The sequence below is a fragment of the Dermochelys coriacea genome, chromosome 8, assembly GCF_009764565.3.
Source record: "Dermochelys coriacea isolate rDerCor1 chromosome 8, rDerCor1.pri.v4, whole genome shotgun sequence".
In the NCBI taxonomy this organism is placed as follows: Eukaryota; Metazoa; Chordata; order Testudines; family Dermochelyidae; genus Dermochelys; species Dermochelys coriacea.
In genome coordinates this window covers 8,450,797-8,473,621 of record NC_050075.1, presented here as the reverse complement: position 1 = coordinate 8,473,621, position 22,825 = coordinate 8,450,797, and the positions used below count along the sequence as shown (strand labels likewise).

The window sequence follows — 22,825 nt, the reverse complement described above, 5'->3', positions numbered from 1 at the left end:
ATCGCTTGTCTCGATTATGATAACAGCCTCTCTTCGATCCTTGACAAATGCAGTTTTGTGCTGCACAGCTAACTTTCCTAGCTTGTTGCTTTCACCATGTCACCACTCTCTTTGCATTCCCCCACTGGCTTCCCTTTCTACGTTGCATCAAATATAAACTACTTGTCTTCACTTTTAAGGCCAGTTACCCAATCCCCAGGCTATTTATCATAACTCACATGCTCTTGAGATGTCAACTTCCTCCTCCAATCAGCCAGTGATGCCAGCTGTCATCACCCACTTCTTCAGTTTTCAGAAGAGTCCGTTGTGCTTTCTCCCATGCTGTTCCCCCTGCTTGGGAGGAGCTCCCTGTACATCCACAGTACTACCCTGTTGTCCTTCTTTAAATCCGTCCTTAAAACTCTCCTTTGCTGTAATGCCTACAAAATACTTGACAATGATTAGCTAATTTGCTGTGACCACTGCCTAGTATGCTGGCCAGTATTGTTTCATTATTTCCTTGTGCTGGTCTGCATTGAACTGTTGTATCTTGTCGTTCCTTAGATTGTAAGCCCTCTGGTGAAGGGCTGTCTTTTTGTTCTTTGTTTATACAGTGTCTAACATGGGGGCCCTGGTTCATGACCAGGGGTCTTGGGTGCTACCATAGTAGCCATAAATATAACATTCTGCACATTTTAGGCATCTGTAACATTTAAGTCTCATGTTTACATTTTCTGGATTGCATTATCTGTTTTTTGCTTTTAATATATTAGTGTATTGTAAATTTGGAGTGATGTCTGTTAATATTGTTTAAGCCATCCCGATCATATCGTATTCTCAGTTAGCATACTTACTAGCAGAATCCCTTATGAGACAAATTTTTAGTACTGAACTTGGCAGAATCATTTTAACTATTACATTCCTATGAAGTGATTCCATGGTGGGATTAGATGTTACAAGCAAACAATAGTTTGCTGCTTTAGAATATACGTATGGGGAAGACTCCGCTGCATCCAAAAGTGAACTTTGTTGATGAATTATAAACTGAAAATTTGATTTCACTGGACTTTCATCTACAAACTTATCATAGGAAATTTATAACTGATTCATTGGGTTAAAACTGTGCTGCTTAGAGTTCCAGTATTAACAACCCTTCTACTGTTGATTTACTGATGGAAAAATTACCAGTTCTTAGCTATTTAATACTGTGGGGTTGGATTCCCTAAAGGGTTGTGCCCCTACAAATTCATTAGTGATACAGAGAGCTTCTGTAGGGAATGAAAAAAGAAAAGAACAAGACCGTTGAGATTAACTGGCAAGAAATTTTTACTTCATGTTATCTGTCCATTTCTCTCTGATAACTATCCATTGCTCTTCTGTAGCAGACTCATCTACAAATGCTTACTACCAATATGTAACCACATAAAATGTTGGTATATTAAGAGCTATTTACCAGGAGCTGCTGCTGCCTCGGGGGAAACTTTTGAAAAACATATTAGCAATATATACTTTAGCTGTTTCTAATAGGAATTTTTGTTCTTGTATTTAAAGCTACAAGCCTTTGACATCACATTTGATTGTAGAAAAGATTGCTTTGTTGCAAATAGAGAATTATGACTTAACTGCTTTAATTTTTTTCTTTATCCCTAAGAATAAGACAAAAGGATAAAACATACACATTTTCAGTAATAAGTGTTAATGCATCTTTATGGACTTGCTGTTGCCATACAATATGTGGTTTGCCACAGAAAATCCACTCCTTGTAGAGTACTACAAATAAACATAAAAAATATTGAACTGCTAATACTAAACATAACATTTTGATTACTAATATAATACTCAACAGAGACTTGCAGAGGATTTTTATAACAAGTACTTGTCCCTTTTTGAATCTTTATAGTGTTGAGACCTGGGAGATTTGTTTGGTTTTCAAAAGTTGTTTTTGTTTGTTTTATATCTTGGAAATACCAAATCAGATCTGTTCTCCCCTGGTTTTGCTGGAGCACTTTTTTCTAGAGGTCTTAGGCATTTTGAAATCACAGTGTAGTGGAAGGAATGGTCAAGTTGAATCTTTAAGACAAATATTTATCTTAAGTGCTAACAAGCCATTAGTCTTATAGCTATTGACAAAAACAAAATTGAGTTGTCTGACTAAACTTCTCCGTCTGTTAACTGCTCAACTTTCATCCTCTTGTAGTGTTCCATTAGTTTTCCAGTAACCAGAATCTTCCAGAGTAGAAAAGAGCAGGATTTATAATGTGTGATGGGACAGATAACCCTCTCCTTGCCAGCGTAGGGCCTAAGGAGAGCTTATGAACCCAGTTGGCCTCACCCTGCTACACCTGCATCAAATGTCAGGCATGGAGAGGGGAGTTAAAAATAAGAGACCTAGCCCAGTTGCAGACCAGAGACTGAGCTAGCTTTCTGGCCGGATAAGCCCCTGCTAGAATGGATGACCAGACCGTGGGGGATTGGCAGAAGCTCAGACTGTGTGAAGATAAACCCTAAATAGAAGAGTGGGGCCCCTTGGATGACCCTGTTTTGTGTTGTGGCTCTTGAATTCCTTTGGACCTTAACACCCTGGAAGGGATGGAACTGAAGTGTGACTTGGCCAGAGGGCCAAAGCACTGCTACCTTGGACTTCATGGACACAGTCACGTACCAGCAGAGACCCACAGTTGGGTGAGTTGTGCCCTGACAGGCCACAAGGGGATGCCACAGTTGCAACCCGTCACAAATGTAAACAACAAGCAGAAACTTGACAAAAACCTTTCAGGTCTTTATACCATCATAAAGCAGCTCAAAAGGAAAGGGTGGGGGTGAGGGGGAAAGCACATTTTCCTTTTTGCAAGTCACCTTTAAGGGTGTGCTGTCTTTAGCTTCTGTTGTTACATATATCGAGTTTCTAAAAGTGAGTTTAGTCAGTCAAGCTTCTTTCTACTTACTTTTCTGTTAGGCGCCTTTTCAATAAAAGTAATGAATATTGGCAAATCTTCACTTTCGAAGCAGGTCGATAGCCTTTTTATTCATTAATACATCTATTTGTATACCTTGGACATACTTTACAACCTATTAAAATACAATTGAAATGTTCCACTGACTACATAGTAACATTCAGCAAATATTCTAACTCCGTGTAATCTCTGTTGAATATATATATATTTTTTTTTCAATGAAAATGTCTTTCATTTGCTTTAAAGAACCTTATCCCAATATAGGCAGCAAAACATGGGATGCTAGCATTAAAACTAAAAGGGAATATTGTCACTTTTTTTTTAACTCGAATCAGACTTGTAAAATGGTTAAGCTGGTATGGAAAGTCATTCACACACATTGCTCAATTTTTAAAAAAAGCTATAAAATAAAACCACATTATTGATTAGAAATTTTAAAATAGTCTCTTTTATTAAGACACACAAACTCTTACTAGATCTGCTGCTTATAATTAAAATACTATTTCTGGTGCTGTGCTGACATTAGAGATGCTGGTAAACAAAGGCTATGGCAAGTTTAACTTATGACTGTTTTTAACACTTGCTTATTCTCGAAACAAAGGAGGAAATAAATTCTTGGCAAATGGAATATTACAAAATTGGGTTTGGAAACAAGTTGTTTTCAAACTTCTAAGAGAATATAACAATTAAGAGCATGAAAGAGCCCTAGGTGGCAGATGGGATTGATAACAAGATATACAGGTTCTGTTTCTATGCTGCTCAAAAAGAAGGAGGCAAAGAAGGATTTCTGCCATCTTTGCATCATCCCAAGATTCTGGACGGCTTCACATGCTGAAATGGCCCCCCGGGCATAAGTTACAGAAACTTCAAGCAGCTCTAATTCATGGCAGCCCATGCTGAGCTGCCTGTGGGCTGTGGTGCAGCCTAGAGTTCCCATAATACAATGTACTATTGCTGAACCTAATCTGACATTCTTCCTGTGCGGGTGCTTGAGATATGGGCTGCTTATGATAGCCATATGCTCTGACTGCACAGGGAGAATTCTCCATCTCCCTCCCTCGTATAATTAGATTTTATATTCCATGATGAGATATCTTTGAGCTATAATGTATCTTAATTAAAACTATCTTTAGATAGGTTTTTTCCCCTAAGAAGCATTTTTATAAAAAAAAAAAAACACATTGATTTTTATCCACCCTGATCTCAACAGAAACAACGGAATGGATATGGAGAGTGTCAACCCTCTAGTGAAGGGTTTGAGACATTGCTGGGCAGCAGAGTCTGTAGTACAACTGTTCCGTGAATGGAATACATTAAGATTTCAATCTCCAGTATAGTGTAGCACCTTCCACAAACATTAATGGCCTAATTTTCAGAGGTTTTAAGAACCTGAGATTCTGAATTGACTTCAGTGAGAATTGCTAGAGTGAGCACTTTTGAAAAATCATTCCATAGATTCTGTCCAAGTAAATTAAACATTATATTATAGGAGGTGCAGGCAGTGATGCCTAGAGTTAAAGTTGCCTGACCCCTACCTTTATAAGACCTTTTTCAGTTGCTTAAAGTTTTTGTTAAACTTTAACCATTCAGGCAGAAATGTTCAATGCCAGGTGTCTGTATTTAAAAAAAAAAGAAAAACTTAAGTATGAGCTAAAACAATTTAGCCCTTTCCAAGAATGAGATTAGGGAAAAAATACGTTGTTTTGCCATGCTAAAATTCATCAGTATTTTCATCGAAGCTCTAGCATCTCCATGCTTTGGAGGAAGGGCGTGAAATTTTGGACTGGGAGTCAACCTGTTGTCATGAATGTGCCTTTTGATGTCCTGTGAAAAACTGCCCAAAATTTGGTCAAGTTGTTGGCTCTTAAAAAAATACATTTATAGATGCTCAGTAGAGACTTGTGAGAGTTTGGTAGGTAAATTCTCCCAAGATTTCATCTGCACTGACCATGATTAAGGCTACAATTTAATCACGGGTATTTTTAGTAAAAGTCACGGACAGGTCATGGGCAAGAAACAAAATATCACAGCCCATGACCTGTCCATGATTTATACCATAAATACCCTGGATTGAATTGGGGTGGGAGGCAGTAGAGGGCGGGGAAGTACGGGAGTAGGGGAGCGTTTTGTCCGCCACCAGGACTGCTGCTCAGGTGGTTCCCAGGGCCAGCCGCATCGGTCGTTGCTCTGGCAGCCCCGGGGACCACCTAAGCAGTGGCCGGTGTGATGGGGCTGGGGTTGCTCCAGCAGCGGCTGTTGCGGCTGATTGCAGGGCTACCTGACCGGCTGGCTGCAGAGACATGCCAGCAGTGGCCGGTGTGGCTATCCCCAGGGCTGCCTGAGCAGCTGGCTCCAGGGCCAGCTGCTTGGGGCGCCCTGAAGTCAGCCACACTGGCTGCTGCAGAAGTCATGGAGGTTTCCATCCGTGACAAAGACTGAGCCCTAACCATGATCCTATTTGCCACTATACTCTGTTTGCACTGTCCTGGAGCGGTAGGAGTTGAGCAAGAATTTCCCTGCAATTGCTCCTCCTAGCCGCCAGGAGCCGCTGTGGCACTGGGCACCATATCTGAAAGCAGACTTTCTTCAGTACCTGCAATGTTCCTCCTGTTGGTGCCCAGGCAGCAAAGAAAAATCAGCTTCTCTGAAATGGAAAGGAGTGAGAGAGTGGGTAGGGAAAGTTGCACAATCCAGAAGGAATAGGACCTGGGTTGTAGAGAACTGGATAGGAGCAGAAGGTGGGGAGACAGGAGCCGGGGGTTGGATAGGTGCAATGGGAGATGGTATCCTCGTGTTCCAAGCCTGTCCCCAGTAGAGCATGGTCTCCTCCAGAACCCAGAAGTCTTGTCTCTAATCTTGTTCCATCAGGAAATATTTGTGAAACCCACTGACAAAGTGTCTCTCATTCTCTTCTAGTGTCTGGTCCTCGGAACATAACAGCCTGCTATGGTACCAGATAGTCCATTAGTCAGTGCACATGTTGGACATGCTCTGGGGATAAATCAAGGTTTTGTAGTGAATTATGCTGTTTTCTGTAGTATCCCTGCCTCATTTGTTTACAGAAATTGGAAGATGCATAGTGAATGAGGCAGGATTACAGGTAGAGAAAGGATCGGCTCATGATTAAGGAAGATGAGTCCCTTTCTGAAGAACTGGATTCTATTCCTGTCTCTGCCATGGAGTTCCTACGTGATGATGGGCAAGTCACTTAAACCAGACTTTTCACAGGTGGCCATGAATGTCTGATCTTCATTTTCTGGATGCCCAGTATGGTACAGCTGGTACCAAATTTACAGATGTGCCAAGTACTCGCAGTTGTGTGCTGAATAAGTATTTTACCTTTAAAAATGCTGAGCACTCTGAAAAATCAGGACCTAGGCATCTCAAGTTGAGCACCCAACATGACTGGACACTGACGATTTCGGCTTTAATCTCTGTGCCTCAGGTCCACAGCTGTAAAATGGGAATAAATAATATCACCCAGTTTCACCAGGGTGGTGTGAAGATAAATGGATTAATACCTGTGAAGCGCCTAGATACTACAGTGAACACATTAGGAAATTAATTTGTATTCAGCACAAGGTTTGGGTGGGATCTGTTTAGTAAAACCTGGGGCCACGCACTGAAGGATGATTAAAAAAAAATATATTGAACTGTCCCTTCACAGATTGTGCGATGGTTCTCGGGGTACTCAGGAGGATTCACTGTGAATCACCCCTGCTTCCAGCAAGGAGGAATCTGTGTAGTTGCTGAATGTCAGCTACCAGACACCACCAGCATTTCAGCCACTCAAGTTCTCTCCTCTGGTCAATGTCTGTCCTAACTTCACCTTGCAGGTTAACAATAAGTGCACTCCAATCCCTTTGAATTGCATGCTTGTGATATACAGCCCCTGACACTGGCTATTCAGAAATTTCAGATCTTCTGCATCCAGAGGTGCTGTGTACTGTACCCAATTTTACCTTAAACCACACAGCAATTGTGAGCATGTACGTAAACCTACTGTAGTTTTATTACAAGAGTGAATAAAGATATGACTAGAAATGAAAGAAAATGAATGGAAATAAAATATTTCAATACAAAATCATAGGACGCAACCCTGGGTCTACACTTACCAATAGTTACCTTTCCTATATAATAAAGTAGGTTTCCCCCCAAAAGTTTAGTCTTTTGCAGAGCTAGCTGGTTTCACAAGAACCAAGACCCAAATGTTCATAAAAGCACCCAGGTTCCCCTAGACATTTCCTTAGTGAAAGGATCTAGAGTTCTTCTCTTCCTCCTGTGTTATGCTGCAAATAGCCTTTTGTTTCTACTCCCAGCCAGTTTAAATTCGGTCTGTAATGTTCATTTTTCACCTCCAAGAGGTTTCAATTGTTTGGTTGTGCCTGTGGTGGTTTTTCATGAATAGTTCTGGGAGGGAGCAATGCTAGTCAATGATAGCCTTGCATTACCTGACCTGCTGACTAGGGAGGAGTGACAACTCCCTCCTGCTTGAGTGGGCCATCACTGTGGTACATCACCTCCTGGTGATTAATTTCTATTCCAAGTCCATAAAGCATACTTTGAATATAAAAAAGTGTTCCTTAAATATTACCCATACATGCATATCACCAGGATTGAGTCTTGACAAGTTATGAGCTTTCTGTAGATAACTCACATAATATCCCTTGTGAACAAATACCCTTCAAGATACATGTTCAGTGTAATGAGTTTGTCAGGTTTGAGGTGAGAGTTGCTTACAAAGAAGAAGGGACCCTCTGCCAAGGGGTGTTTCTGTCTAAATAGGAGAACCACTGCAAATTATCAAGTGAAACAACAGGCAAAGAATGCATCATAGAACTGTTTGTCAATGTATTTTGATAATTGTAAATTAATTTTACTGAGTTTCTTAAAATAGTAGTAACTGTACCGTAATGTATATTTTGTAAAAATACTGTAAATAACAACATCTCACTACAGTGAGCCCTATTAAATCCTTTTTAGTGCTAATAAGTAAGGCTAAGATTTTGTCTCCGTGGCTTTTACTAAAAAAATCTGACAGATCCCAGCAAAAAAGAAAAAGCCACGGAAGCTGTGACCTGTCTGTGACTTTTACTAAAAATATCCGGGACAAAATGCGGATCTGCGAGTCCCCACACCATCTGAAGTGGGGCAGTGGCTTAGAGGCTAGGAGCTGCCTGAAGCGGGGCAGCTGCGGGGTACCCCTTCCTCCAGCAGCTCTGGGGGTCCCTCCCACTACTTGTGGGGGCTGGGAGCTGCAGGGTGCCCCTGCCACCACTAGCTCCCAGGGACCTCACCGCCCCTGGCGGCCGGGAGCTCGGGTAACCGCGGAAGCAGGAACTTGGGGGGGGGGGCAGCAAGAGGCGGCAAGGGTACTCCACAGCTCCCTGCCTCCAGGGGTGGTGGGGGATCCTGCAGCTCCTGACCATTGCAGGCTGAAGCCACGGAACCGTGTGACTTCTACCGACTTCCTTGTAGCCTTACTTATAATTATCTGTTTCCTGAGCCTTTTAACTTGATGAGTGGAAGTTTACTGATAAGCCCAGTAAGCAGAATGTAGGCCCTTGCTAGTTAAGGTGTAGTTGTTGTATGCTATCAGGATTGACTGCTCTATTTTAGTTGTCTTCCTCCCCACTAATTTTTAAGAAATAATAAAATGAGTAGAACAAAAGATTGAAGAGAGCCCCCATCTGCTGCTGCCTCTCCAGTAACAGGACTCTTTATATGCTGGAAGTTTTACCAGGATTCTGGGGACTTATTTTGTTTGCTGAGTTAAGGAAAATAAAAGTAGGTTGAAGAATCATTGTCTAGTAAAAATAAATAGAATGAAGTAAAGGGCTGTTCATTTATGTTATGGTATATTCTCAACCTCTTCCTTGGCAACAAATATTGTTGGGGAGGGGGCTACTTAGACACTGTCCTGTTAAATCCCCTTAGTATGTGGCTCCCTTGAAAGGGAATGAATGCATCCACCCTTCATTGTTTTTCAGAGACTATTTTAAAACTAAAAGGGGGGATGGGACTCAAAAGGGGGTCCTAAACTACTTGCAAACCCTCTCTGGGGAGGTTTCACAGCTGTTTCCCCTGCCTGTCTCTGCAATGCATTAAGAGTATTCTGCATTGTGGAGACTATACTGGCACAGCTACATTGCCATAGCAAACCTGTAATTTAGATGTAGCCTACGCTGATGCAAAGGGTTTTTCTGTTTGTGTAGGAACACCACTTGCCTGAGCAATGGTAGCTGCATTAACAGAAGTATTCTTCCATTGACATATCTGTCTCTGCACTAGGGTTAGGTTAAATCTAAATCTTCCCATAACTCTTCTTTTTAAAACACTCTGTTGTTCCTGGTCTGTGGGCCTTCCTGTACTTATGGTTTAGATGGTGGGCTTCTTGAAGCAGAAACTGCTATATTTTTGTGTTGTAAAAGAGCAGAGAGTACTATTGGCACTTGACAAATAGCTAATAAAGATATTGCATGGGATGGCTCTGCACATTGTGAGAAGTGGTACATAAATCTCTGGTAAACTACTTGACTTGATTTACGCAGTGTGCCGTGGAAAATTTTGCAGTATCTTGGAACTTCTGCATAATCTTCAAATAACTTCAGAAAGTACCTTTTTAATTGAAACCAGTTCAGTATTTTTGTAGCTTGGTTTGGAAATAAAATAAGCTAGTATTGTTTTGAGTTTATGCTAACAAAAAAAGATTATGTGCACCTTAATGGGGATGGGGTTGGGGGAAGCTAGTTAAACCTAGGATAGTGGTTCTCAATTTATTTACCACTGTGGGCTGCATCCAGTAATTCCTGTAGGGCCCTGAGGATGTCACATGGGCCATAGCTCTGTGCTGATTGGGCCGCAGGTTGAGAACCACTGGACTAGGATGTAGTGTGGGATTTTGAAACCAAAGAGGATGTACTTCTCTTTCCTTCCTCCTTGGGGAAGGAGCAGTGAGGGGGGCACTAACAGTTTTTAACATTTTTTTGAGGAGTGAGTGTTCCTTGACACAGCAATTCTTGCCAGCAAACAGCTGATCTACAGTTCCCTTCCCTAAATACACACCAATGGATGTAATAAAAATGGATAAGCACCTTAGTCATGTTTGTGTTAAAATTAATAAGCAGTGAAGTAGTTAAGTGTTGAGTGAGTGAGTTTGTTTGTTTTTTTAATTTCCATTGAAAGATTTCAGTGTTAACACCTGTTGAGATGGATGGAAGAACTCCTGCATCACTTTTAATTATCTTTTCATATTCAGGCAGGCAATATGTAATGGTTCAGATTTGAAAAGGTACTTTTGCAAACATAAATGAATTAAACAAAACAAAACAAAAAGCTTAACCCTTCTCTGGCATGGTGAATACTGTGGCCATTCGTAAATTGCAGAAAAAGCAGGGTTCTGATAACTTGTGTATTAATGTTTCTCTTTCCATTTCTCTTAGTAGTTACTATGAGAAACTGTTGTTGCTGCTAATTCTTGAAAATACATTATGAATAAGTGCAAACATCTTCATTATTCTAAATAGTATCAGCCAGTTCAGAAAATTGCATAACATAATGCTGTTTGAAATGTAGGCCTGTCCTTTTCTTTGAACCACTTAATTCTTTAATAATTAGTAAAGTAGACTGCTTATCAGTGGATTCAGGATTTTTAACATAATAAAATAACACAAAAAAATGGAAGCAGGTAAAAAGCAGGGATGTGGTGTCGGCACAACTGTATGTGCTGAGTAGAGTAGTTAAACCTAAGAGAACAAGACGACAACTTTTGAGTTGTCTTGTTTAAACATATTCCTATTTATACAAGCCAAAATACTGAGGAACTTTCTAATCCTGCATTCTGTAACAAGCGGGTTTCACTGCATTCTAGCAAGACCCTGGCTGTAGCAGGCTTTCTGGGTTTGATTGGAGGGCTGGCATGTGGTGCGAGCATTCATGAACATTGGTTCATCTTTCTGAACCCACCCATCCTCAGGATGATGTCTTCCCAATTCTTTTACTTTGTGCCTGCAGATCATCTTAGGCCTTGTCTAAACACACAATTTTCACCAATTTAAATATGATGATCCAGTTTAGTTTGCAAATTAAGTTAAATCAGTATCAGAAATTCATAAACTGATTTTAAAGCATCCACAGAAGGGGGTTTGCACCAATTTTATTAAATTGAGTTGCATACAATTGGTGCAATTTTTGTATGGAACCTGGGCCACCTTCTGCTATTGTTAGAAGTTGTAGTAACCTGTGTTCTTTTAGGCCAGATTGTCTGTCTCTCTTCCCCTCCCCCCGGTGAAGTTTGTGACATGACAGAAAAAGTGTTGCCTCAGACTGAAGAGTTGGATAGTACATGTAGTTAACATGACATACTCTCATACGTATAGAAGTAGTTCTTTAAAAGAAGAATCTCTATCTAGAGTAAAGGTAATATGTATGTTAAATAGAATAATATAACAAAGTGGTATTTTTCTGTTCATTTCAACAGGAATGCCCAAAGAAAAGTACGATCCACCTGATCCACGGAGGATGTACACAATTATGTCCTCAGAGGAAGCAGCCAATGGAAAGAAATCAAATTGGGCAGAGTTGGAAATAAGTGGTAAGAAATGGAGGAATACTGGTTATGTGGTGAAATGAGGATTTGATTTAATATTTTGAATACTCCTACTAGCCATCAGATAAACTTTTATCTGATAGATATTCCCTCAAAAGTAAGCAGGGTTGGGCTACATAGGCTTGATATTTGAATAGGAAACCTAAGGAACACTAAGGAGTTACAGGAAGTTGTGGTGTTTATTTGGTAGGATGCATTCTTCCTTCTAGTAAACTGATGCCCAACATGGTACTGGGAAATGCTGTGCAGCAGTAGATCTCCTCTACAAATCGGAGATAAAATTAAGGTTGTGACCACTTCGGGTCATTAAAGATCCCTGGGCACTTTGAAACACCTTTAACATGTATGTAATCTGGTGCCTTGACCAAAATTGGTCAATTGCTTGAATTTTAGGTTAGCTAAATTATGCTGTTTCCTCTCCTAAACTGTTTTATGATAGTGCTGTTTGACAGGTCACAGCTGCTGCATTTGAATGGCTGATAAAGTATTCCTGTATATACTTAATATTTCCAGTTAAAGAACTTGATCCTGCATCCTTTACTTGAAGTCAGTTGGAGTACACATGAATGACTTAAGTGTTTGAGGGCCTGATTCAGGAAAGCACGTTAGCATGTGATTAAGTGTTTTCCTGAGTAGGGGTGCTCTCCTCCAATTAGGGCCTGAGTAAGTGTTGTAGGGTCTGCCTCCAAAATGATAGTACCTTTTTACTGTGTATAGTTACATTTGTAAAGCACTTCAGGATCTCTTGGAATGAAAGATGCTATACAGATGTAAAATTATTGTGCTGGAGCAAGTCGTAACAGCATAGTTAATGTTGATGAAGAAGGTTAAGTTAACAGGAGCTTTAAACCTTTGTTTTATGAAAAGTTACAATAATGGCAGAAAACAAAACAGAATGTAAACTTTGAGTTCTGTTTGAATTTTTCATGCTGGTTTGATACAGCAGATTCAAAAATTACCATCACCCCCCTTTTTAAATTTTTTCACTGGATTGTTTTATCTTTTTCAGACCCTTTTGCAAGAAATAGAAAACTCTAGGATCTGTGCTTTGGTCTACGTGTTGCTCTATATGTGCAGATGAATCTAATATCAGTTGTTGTTTGTCTCTCAGTTGGTTACTTTTTTCCTCCAAAACTGAAAAGAAATGTGCTGAGATGTACTTGTCATCTTTAGCAGTAATAATATAACAGGCTCTATAAGCAAAATCTTCCTCATGTGTGACTATGATTACATTACAGTTTTTCCACTAGAGATCAGTCTACGGTACACTACAAACGTTTGTAGCCTAGAATAAACTATTTAGCAATATCCAGATTAGTCTTTACAAAGGTGTTAACTCCTTAGAGTTAATTGACAATCAGTTCAAGGTTTTTATGTATAAATAGATATAGATGCACATAAAATATACTTATAGACAAGCCCTGTGTGTGTGAAACTATCCCGCCAATCCCTTGTAGCCTAAAGGAAAATTCTGAGTTGATCAAAAGGAGACCATGAGTTGAAATATCATCTGTACTGGTTGCGGTTTATATTCCATGCACTGTTCTATACTGTCAGTTGAACTTACCTGGAAATCAGTATTGAAAGTTTAAAATATGTATTAAAAAATTCAGTGTATTTTCCTTGTAATGTGTCTTTCTTTATGTACCTCCATGCAGCCAGGATTTTTATTCCTGTCAGGAAAAATGTCCAAATTAAGCTGAATAACTTGACCCTTCTTTCCCTCCACTCACCCAATGCCAGTGGTGAAAATTCTGTACACACTTAAATAAAATAAAGAAATAAAAGTTAAAGGAGGGAAAAATACCATTTTATCTCAGTTCAGCTTTTTGTAGGAGGAAGAGAGTTTTTTATAAAAAACATGTAATGAGCAAAATACATTTGGAGTATAATGATTTAATTGGAAAGAGTGTTTAACATTGGTGCCTCATAGATGGCTAAATAGACTATAAAAAGTCTGTTAAATGGTAGTGAGCCTATATTGCCTCTGAGGAAATGATGTTCTGATTTTCCTGCAGTTCTCTTGATACAGTCTACATGGTCTTTCTGATTGAAGGGTGGGAAGTCAGCCTTGCACGAGAAGTGTCTCTAATGATGTCCCTTATGATGCTTCAAGTTCCTGCCATATGGAGGGGTAGATTGCTTGACTTTTTAAAATGAATCAACATAAATATCCTCCATTTTACAGAAAATAGGTGTGGTTCTTGAGCCCATGGCCGTAGCCAGCACAGCTTTTAATAGAGTGCAGTGTGGGGACACTTGTTCTAAAGTTACTGTTATAGTTACAACAGGAATAGCACTGTTAACACCAGAAGAAGCTGCTTGCTCTTCTTTGTTGAACTAATGGCATGAAAGAAAGCCTTTTTATTTAGAAGATGGTGTGTGAATAAGGGCAGACCCCAGAGAACCATCTTCCACTCCAAAGCAAGAGTACTAAAACTTAAAAGGTCAATTAAAAAGTGCCGTGTTTCACTTGAAAAACCCATGTAAAATACTCAATGCATGATCAGTTCATAAATCTTTATGTAGCACTTTCAGAAAGGAAGAGGATGTCCAAGGCTTAAAGCATGGGCCCCAAAATGCTAAAGATCCCAGGCAAGAAAATTTAAAGGAAAATGTATTTGTGCCATCAAAATGTCATGCAATTAGAAGGGAGTACCTTCTATGTTATCTTTCATTTTTAACCATATTGCAGAAAACTCTAAACACTGTTCAAATAAGATGTCGTCATAAAATACTCATTTAATGCTAAAACCAGATGTTTAAAATGTCCAAAGTTCTTTTTATTTTACTCCTGTGTTTCTCTCTCTCTCTCTCTCTCTCTCTCTCACAGGGAAAGTAAGAAGCTTAAGTTCATCTTTATGGTCACTGACCCATTTGACAGCTTTGCATCTCAGTGACAATTCCTTATCCCGTATTCCTTCAGACATTGCCAAGCTTCACAATCTGGTATATCTGGACCTGTCCTCTAATAAAATCCGTAGTTTACCAGCAGAACTCGGAAACATGGTGTCACTCAGGTATGGAAATTAAATTGCATGTTCATCTGAGACCCCAGCAGAAATCAGTTTCAGGTTTTGGCATGATTCTGTTCTGTAGCTAACCTAGGCCAATATAAACAGTTTTTCCTAATGGTTGGAGTTGTAACCACAGCCCTAGCACTCGTATCTTTGCCCTGATCCCCATTTGCCCCATGCAGGAGTGCACAATGAGCTCCTACAGAGCTGAGCATGGTGGCATGCACCTTGCATGACATTGCTAAATCAGGTACACACACACATACACGCGCACACACACACACCCCCTCCCCAAATCCTTATGCAGGGGTTCTGCTCTTGAAGAATTGTTGACACCCACAAAGTTGATGCAGGAGTTGCCCCTTAATTCATGGCAAGAGAAAAAAGGGGCCCTAGGCACTATAGTAATACAAATATTGCATAATAATAATAATAAGAGCAGACTAAACACTTCTAAATAAAGGTAATCCAAAGAAAGTTAGTGGCTGTTTTCTTCATCTTAAATTACTACTCTAAGAATTTAATTTTATGACCATAGTTTTATAACACCTGAGAGATTTACATAGCAACAGATATCTTGTCGGGGTGGGGGGCGGTTTCTCTCCACTCCCGCCCCTCCCCCCTTTTCTTTTCTCTTTTTTCTTTTCTTTTCTTTTCTTTTTCCTGTGGCAGCCATGTATTTACACTTCCACACCAATAAAAGAACATGCTCTTTAGCTAGCCAGGTGGTTACTAAAGTGAATTTTATGCTTTCAGGTTGAAAGGTGTAGAAGAGTCACAAGGCTGGGGTAGAATAAGTTAGTTAATTAACAAATTCTTTTTGGAAGTAAAACATATTAATGTTATAGCTAGTTGGATTTAACTGGGGCCACAGTATTTAATTTTGTTAATGGAGTCCTCTTCTTTGGTGGTGGTGGGGAAGGGCAAGTATTATGGGCAAATTTCTCTTGCCCTTAAAGGGTAATATTGACAATGTATAAACAACCTCTGTGAAGTACTGTATGTGGGATTATCATACAGTTCCAGTGTTTGACTCCCAGACTTTCAAAGTACAGTTGTGTTTTTAACTGTTTTGAAGTCAACCACAGTTAATTTTTTTAAATCTAAAAACCCCAAAATATTGAGACTTCATAGAAACTTTATTTTAAAAAGAACTTTACTGCCACCATAGCTTTTATATTACACCTGCATTGGGATGATAGGCTAGGTCACACCTTGAGATACTAATAATTGTATTTTTTTCATCTTTGAAAAAATTCCACCCTACTGAAAAAATTAAACTAGTTGATTTAAAATTGAAAGTAAGATATCAATAAATTCTAGAGTAGTTAAGCTCTTAAAACTATTATTTATTGTGGGCCCTACTTAACGGTCAGAATTCAGCCTGAGTAAGAAATACTGATAGTGCCTTACATCATTTCCCCCAGAACTCTGAGATGATTTTTTTTTTGTTTTTATCCCTACCACCTTTGCCCTAATTACAATTACTAATAATAATTTCCCCCCTACCCTGCTGTCATTCAGTATCATCACCTCCCCATCTTAAACTTACTGAAACATTCTGAGATTCACCTTGTGAATTAATTAGTGTTCCTTTCTCTTCATAAAGCCCTTTTCCTTTTAAAAATTAATGCAAATTATGTTCTTGTGCAAATGATGTTAGCATAGCACTGTGGAGAATAGTGCGTGCAGATATTGTGCAAACTTTCCTAACATTTTCCCTATGTACTCCAATCCTGATTCTACAAAATTCCAGCTATCCCTGTCTTGAGCCTCTTTTGAGCAGAGAATATAAAATCTTGTTCTGTCTGCAAAATGTGCACTAACAAACTAGGATCAGACCACCAATCTAGTTTCCATTTGTGATAAGCATAATATTTGAATCCTGATCTATAGACACGAAAGGCATTAAAAGTGCATTAACCCACTGCACACACACTATCCTCAGTAACTGCAGCTGATCCATGATTTCTTTTCACTGGGGTTAAAGTGAGGAACAGTCTGTAAGTGCTTCCTACGTGATAGTGCTCTGCAGGTCTCAATCCCATAATAGTTTTGTGTTTCCTGCTGACTGCTACTGCACTCTCCTCAAAGTTTGTGTTATAATTTCCAGACTAACAGAGTAATTTCAGCTTTGAATATTGCCAGTATTATGGACCAGAGAAATATTATGTTTTGAAACTCCCTAGAATCTCTTTTAGAGTCAATAAATAGCTCCTTCAACTTCCATGTCTGGGAACTCTTTTTATAAAGGGCATAGCTTGTCTAAGATCCATTGTGTCGCCCTGTCACATGCATACAAAATTTGCTCCAATGACTTCGGGAGACAGTGAACCAGCTAATGGAGAATGATCAAGTTGCCAATCTTTGGAGAGAGAGAAAAAAACTATCACAAATTTTTCTCCAACGCAACTGGGGAAAGATTTCAGGGAGCTCAGATTCTTTTGATTTGTTTGGAAGGACTAGTTTGACTTGCTATGATCCTCTGTGCTGCTTAAAGGGAGCTCTTTGACACCAAAGAGCATTAACCAAGATGAGATTAAACTAGACAACTATCCTTATTCACTGTGAACTAGGGAAAAAAACCTCAGTGATTGCTTCTGCTATGCCACTCTCCAAATTTAACATTTTTCTTTAACAATTTATGAAAACCGTACTTTATTTGTTAGTGGAACTGTAATCTATATCTAGAATGAATCCCGGTGAGCACCTTGAACTCACCCATCCCTTAAGAGTTCTGCAGAGTTCTCAAAAGCTCTTAGACGGAAAGGTACCTTCATAAAGAAAAATGTATTAGTTGTCCTTTAGGGTCATGTAGAATATTATTCCCAACCATGTAATAGTCCAGTGGTTTTCAACCTGTGGTCTGTGAATCCCTGGAGGTCCTCCGATTATGTGTCCCTGAAAGATGCCTATGAAAATGAAGTTTCAGACTCTAGAAAAGGCAGTCAGTTTTTCTGATCAATCAAAAGTATGTGAATACTCTCCCTACAGATCAAAATCTGGAAGTGTTGTTGTCATCATAAAAGCCCTCAGTTTAGCGTCCTTTCTCTTGCTGTGTCAAATGCCATACTGAGCCGAGCATGTGCAACATTTATAGTTGAATTCTGTTCAGTCAGTTTTCAGTCTAAGGATTCTATAGTAGGGGTCCACAGATTACAGGTTGAATTTCCAAAGGGGTCTGCACCTCCATTTGAAATATTTTAGGGGTCTGCAAATGAAAAAGACTGACAAACACTGTGGTAATCAAATAAAGCTTGAATGACTTAGTCCGGTGGTGGGAAGTTGGTAGGGTTTTTTTTTTTTTTAAATGTCTTTCTCCCTCTCCCTCCCCACCCCCCAAGCAGTATATGTTACTGCCTGGAAATTTAGGAATGGAGTAGGTGGGGCCCATGGTCTTTTCCTCCTAAAATGTCTACTTTTATCTATACTCTTTTTACATCTTGCAAGGAATGGCTAGGGAATTCTAGTCTGGCAGAATCAGATGGGTAACTCTTATGTAAGGCTTATGCAGTCTTATGTAATGATTGTGGCTGTATCACAGATTTTAACTTTATACCTAAATTGGACCATTTTAGGGCTGGTCTACAATGAAAAATTATTGGCAAAGCTATATCTCTAAGGGGTATGAAAAATTTACATCCCTGAGAAACGTAGTTAAGATGACCTGACCCCAGATGTAGACAGTGCTAGGCTGATAGAGGACGTCTTTTGTTGACCTAACTACTGCCTCTCAGGGAAGTGTATTATTCACAGTGATGAGTGAACCCCTCTCATTGCTGTAGTAAGTGTTTACACTGAAGCACTGCAGCACTAAGCTGTAGCATTTTAAGTGTAGACATAACATGCCTTTTGCTTACTCTCAGGCTATCAAATTCAATTTCTCTTCCCCTGTTGATTGGACTGTTGGGACCTGCCAACTTCTGTTTCTCCCAAGTAAAAAGGCATACACAGTATCTCAACGGTAACACTGTAAAAATAAACAATAGAATATTATTTTTTATAGGCCAGAAGCACAGTTAATTTAATGGATTTTTTTATGTGCCTGATAGCCTTCACATAATAGATCAACAGATATCTAACTTCTGTTGATGAAGCAGTGAAATTATTTTGACAAACAAAAGTTAATTGGAAAATTATAGTTTGCTGTGATGTGTTAAAGGAGAGAAAGAGGGTTAGCAGCATGCTAACATGGTAATATAATAGCAATAATTGTACTGGAACTTTTTTTTTTGTTTTTTTTGTTCTTGGTTTTATTTTAATGGCTATAATCTTATTTTCTTAATTGTCCTTTAAACATAACTCAGCCATTTATGGTCCAGCTTGTCACAACTGTAATTGCTTCATTTCTTGTAATTCCTTAATATTTTAATTATCACTAACGTTTACAAAAACTTATGACCATATAGGTGGACTCTCCACCCCCACTATCTTCTGCTCTGTACTTCAGACTTAATGAGCTTTTTTTTTAGAGTGTACAGCAAGATGTCCCTAATTCTTGCTGACTGTTTCGTCTTCCAATTTTTCCAAGTAGTGGCATGCTCATACAGTTTCTTTCTTATAGTGAAACTGTTTCAGCAATAAACAGTTGATCACAAATACTGTTTTACTTCCCACTTCATATTATTCTGATTTTTGCCTACAGGGAACTCCATTTAAATAACAACCTGTTACGGGTTCTACCATTTGAGCTGGGAAAACTATTTCAGTTACAGACATTAGGTCTGAAAGGTATGACTTTTTTACCTACATTTTATGTTTTGATCTCATTCTTGAGCCACAGCTGTTTTAAGCTACAAATTTTATAAAATGTTACCAAATAGCAGCTGTTGGTTTAGGAATTTATTCTTCTCTTTTATAAATATATTGAGATTTAATGAATCTGGCCCAAAAAAAGAATGAAAAGTCAAGTTCGTTTTCTGGTTGCCTACCTGGAAGTTAGATATAGCTTTTGATTAAATCTGGCCTAATTGAACTTACACTGCAGTTATGGAACTCTTTCTTCTCCAAAAGGGGGATCAACTGGATACCTTTTTTAGGATTTTGTACTGCAGGTGATCACCATAGTATCTGACTGCAAATAGCAATTTAAAATCAATTTTAAAATTTTGGGGCCAATACTGTAAGTGTTTGGCATGTAGATCTACTGACTTCAGTGGGAGTTGTGTGAATGAAAGGCTTGCAAGATCAGGCTCTTTCTACTGAGTATGATGCCTATAAACTGCATTAAATCTCAAAAGTCTAATATTTATTATGATTGGACAATTTTACTATCCTGTATTTGTGTGAACTTTTAACATCTGACTCTGTAGAGTAGCCCTCTTTAATTAATCTGGCCAGATTTTCTGAGATTTGGCAGAAAGATACCATATTCTAGTGGTAGATGTCCAGCAGGGAATCCTTTTGGCCTAGGGGAGGCCATTCTCTTATGAAATAAAACTGGTGGAGATTGCTCCTGCATCAGACCTACTCCCACCACCATTGCAAGTGTGTTTGGAGAGGGGCAGGATGTGACAGATCGAAACTTCACTATGACAGTCCTCCACTAGTGTAGGGTCTATTAGATCCAATGATGAAAATTAGAGCTGCCCTTCTAGAACTCAGATACAGAAGAGAATGCAAGTGTTTGCAGGAATGGAAAATTGAAATAGTTCTCACTGTTCTGCAGTCATATATCCAAGACTTTAAACCCCCCCCCACACACACACACTCTCACACGTATAATTTTTCTGGTTTAATTTTACTTTTTTGTAATCATGTTTGCAGGAAATCCTCTTACACAGGATATACTGAATCTCTACCAGGAACCGGATGGAACACGAAGGCTCCTAAATTATTTGCTTGATAATTTGGCAGGTACTGCAAAAAGAAGTAAGTGATCATTCCTGAAATATTTATTTATGCCAGTTAAAATAAATATGATTACTTTATGTATGTTTTTTTTTAAATGTTCTAATAGTTTCAACAGAACAACCACCTCCAAGATCTTGGATTATGTTGCGGGAACCAGACCGAACAAGACCAACAGGTAGCATTGCAATGACTCTTTATAGATTTTTTTTTTCCCCCTCCCCCCATCTAAAATCACTTCACCATTACCATCTGTTGAAGTATTTCTTTTTGATACTTAAACTAAAACTTCTCCTACTCACTGATGGTAGACAGCATAGGCATTCCTACATCAAAGAGCACATTTGTCTGAGGGATTAGCTACTTTTTTCTTAAAGGTAATGCCTTTATCTTTAATTGGACTACTCACCACTAGAGTTGAACTAGTTATTCAAGTATTTTAAAAGTAGCTGATCAATTGTAAAATATTAATTGAATGATTGTTGAAGAATCCAGGAACAGCAGAAAAGTTCCCCCTGATTTTCAACAAATGTAGAATAAAAAAAATATCCTGGACAATCAGAGAATATTTATATTTAAAACTTGTAGTCCCAAAGAAAATCTGAGGAATTGCTCTTTACTAGTAAGCTTAATTCTCAGTGTAAACTGCCTTTGTCTGCTATTCACCATTTATATCGGCAACATATGGAGGTTTTTTTAGTAACCTGTTAACAATGAATGTTGTATGCCCAGACAAAAGGAGTGGCTAGTTATTTTAGAGAGAACATGTGATGCATTTTTCTGTAGGGTCAGCTGTTAAACTATATATTTGAGTTAAAGCACTTGAAGTGGAAAAATGAAGAACGTAATTGTGTTTTTTAGTAAAATATATCAGTAATTTAAATTATTGTTCTTCAGCCTTGTTTTCTGTCATGTGTTACAACGTACTTTGTGATAAATATGCCACCCGACAGTTATATGGCTATTGTCCATCATGGGCACTGAATTGGGAGTACAGAAAAAAAGCCATTATGCAGGAAATCTTGAACTGCAATGCTGACATCATAAGTCTTCAGGTAAATGTTAAATTTATTTTTTCTTTTGTGTTCACTTGTATTGACTCTTGTACATTACATTCATTAAAGTAAACTTTCTTTTAAAGCAATATGTTGTAATTTAGAACACTTATTCATTGCTTGACATCAGAAGAATGCTTTTCAACCTACACAGTTGGAACACTGACCAGCAGCTGCTGATCAGAGAAATGTGATGGTGTGTGTATATATAATCTGATGCATGTTCAAATAAAAGGCATGAGATAATCATATCTCTGGGGATTACAGAAATTTATTTATATCTCTTGCCTTAAAATAGCAGTATGGCTGTCTTATGCTTATGTTCCTTGATTTATCTAATTTTGAGTTTCCAAAAGCCAGTTTGGAGGTGACTTATACTTTCTCGTAAAAGAGGCTAAATAATATAGAAGTAACACCAGTCTTCTGTACTCTGATGGTGCTAAACAAATACAGTGTGCTGTCTTATAACTTTACAGGAGGTTGAAACTGAACAGTACTACAGTTTTTTCCTGGCAGAACTGAAGGAGCGTGGCTATAATGGGTTCTTCAGTCCAAAATCTAGAGCTAGGACAATGTCAGAACAGGAAAGAAAACATGTTGATGGTTGTGCAATATTTTTCAAGACAGAAAAGTAAGTGTGTTTCATAAAACCTTCTGTTTGGCCGGTTTCTTCTGGGTCAAATTTAAGCCCTAAGTTGCTGTGACGAAGAAGTGTGTCTTTATGTGGGACTCCTATTCTAACATTGTTGGGGATAATGGGAAGAGTTCATACTCCTTGGGGCCTTTTTAGCCAGAGCTAAACACTTTTTTTTGCATATCTGCCCCTTACATGGCAACTCCATATTTTGTACAAAGTATTCCTCCTCTAGAAGGAATACTCTGCACAAGAGGTACTGTGTTGGGCACGACTAATCTGAGAAAAGCCCATATTAACAATTATCTTTTAATGTTTTTCACTTTCATACAACAAAGCACAAAAACACTAAAAAAATAAAATGAAATATAAAGGCAAGTACAATACAAGTATCATGAAATATTTTGTATTTATTCACTGCTGATGGTGTAAAAAAGTTCAGGGAAAACCCCCAAAGCATAGGAAAAAATAAACAAAAAATAGGAAACATGGGATATGTGGCATGTAGAACACACACTTCAGGCAAAAGAAATTTCCATCATAAAACAGTGACACCTGTCTAGCTCTTCAGCTGCTTTTGCAATGCTAATCTGAGATATCTTCATGCTGAAGGTAAAATTTGCTCCATTGCAGAGGCCCCCAACCAAGATCCACTAGAAAACTGTTTGAATTGGTTGGAAGCAGCATATCACTCTGTACTGGGGAGACCTTCACAATGAAAATTCAAG

The 22,825-nt window shown here is 38.7% G+C and overlaps 1 protein-coding gene across 13 annotated transcripts in view; it reads left to right on the top strand.

Moving 5' to 3' along the window:
* Positions 1-22,825, top strand: part of CNOT6 (CCR4-NOT transcription complex subunit 6) — a 55,345-nt gene that overhangs the window by 20,612 nt on the left and 11,908 nt on the right. For 8 of the 13 annotated variants that reach the window (XM_038412344.2, XM_038412341.2, XM_038412343.2 and 5 more), the window contains 7 exons: positions 11,413-11,526; positions 14,375-14,561; positions 19,204-19,289; positions 20,325-20,429; positions 20,518-20,586; positions 21,306-21,463; positions 21,940-22,094. In XM_038412344.2, the coding sequence (XP_038268272.1) occupies positions 11,415-11,526; positions 14,375-14,561; positions 19,204-19,289; positions 20,325-20,429; positions 20,518-20,586; positions 21,306-21,463; positions 21,940-22,094 (872 nt within the window). In that variant the 5' untranslated portion in view covers positions 11,413-11,414. Of the gene's footprint in view, positions 1-11,412; positions 11,527-14,374; positions 14,562-19,203; positions 19,290-20,324; positions 20,430-20,508; positions 20,587-21,305; positions 21,464-21,939; positions 22,095-22,825 lie in introns of all 13 variants that reach the window. The other 5 variants (XM_043491358.1, XM_043491354.1, XM_043491357.1 and 2 more) reach the window with 1 other exon arrangement.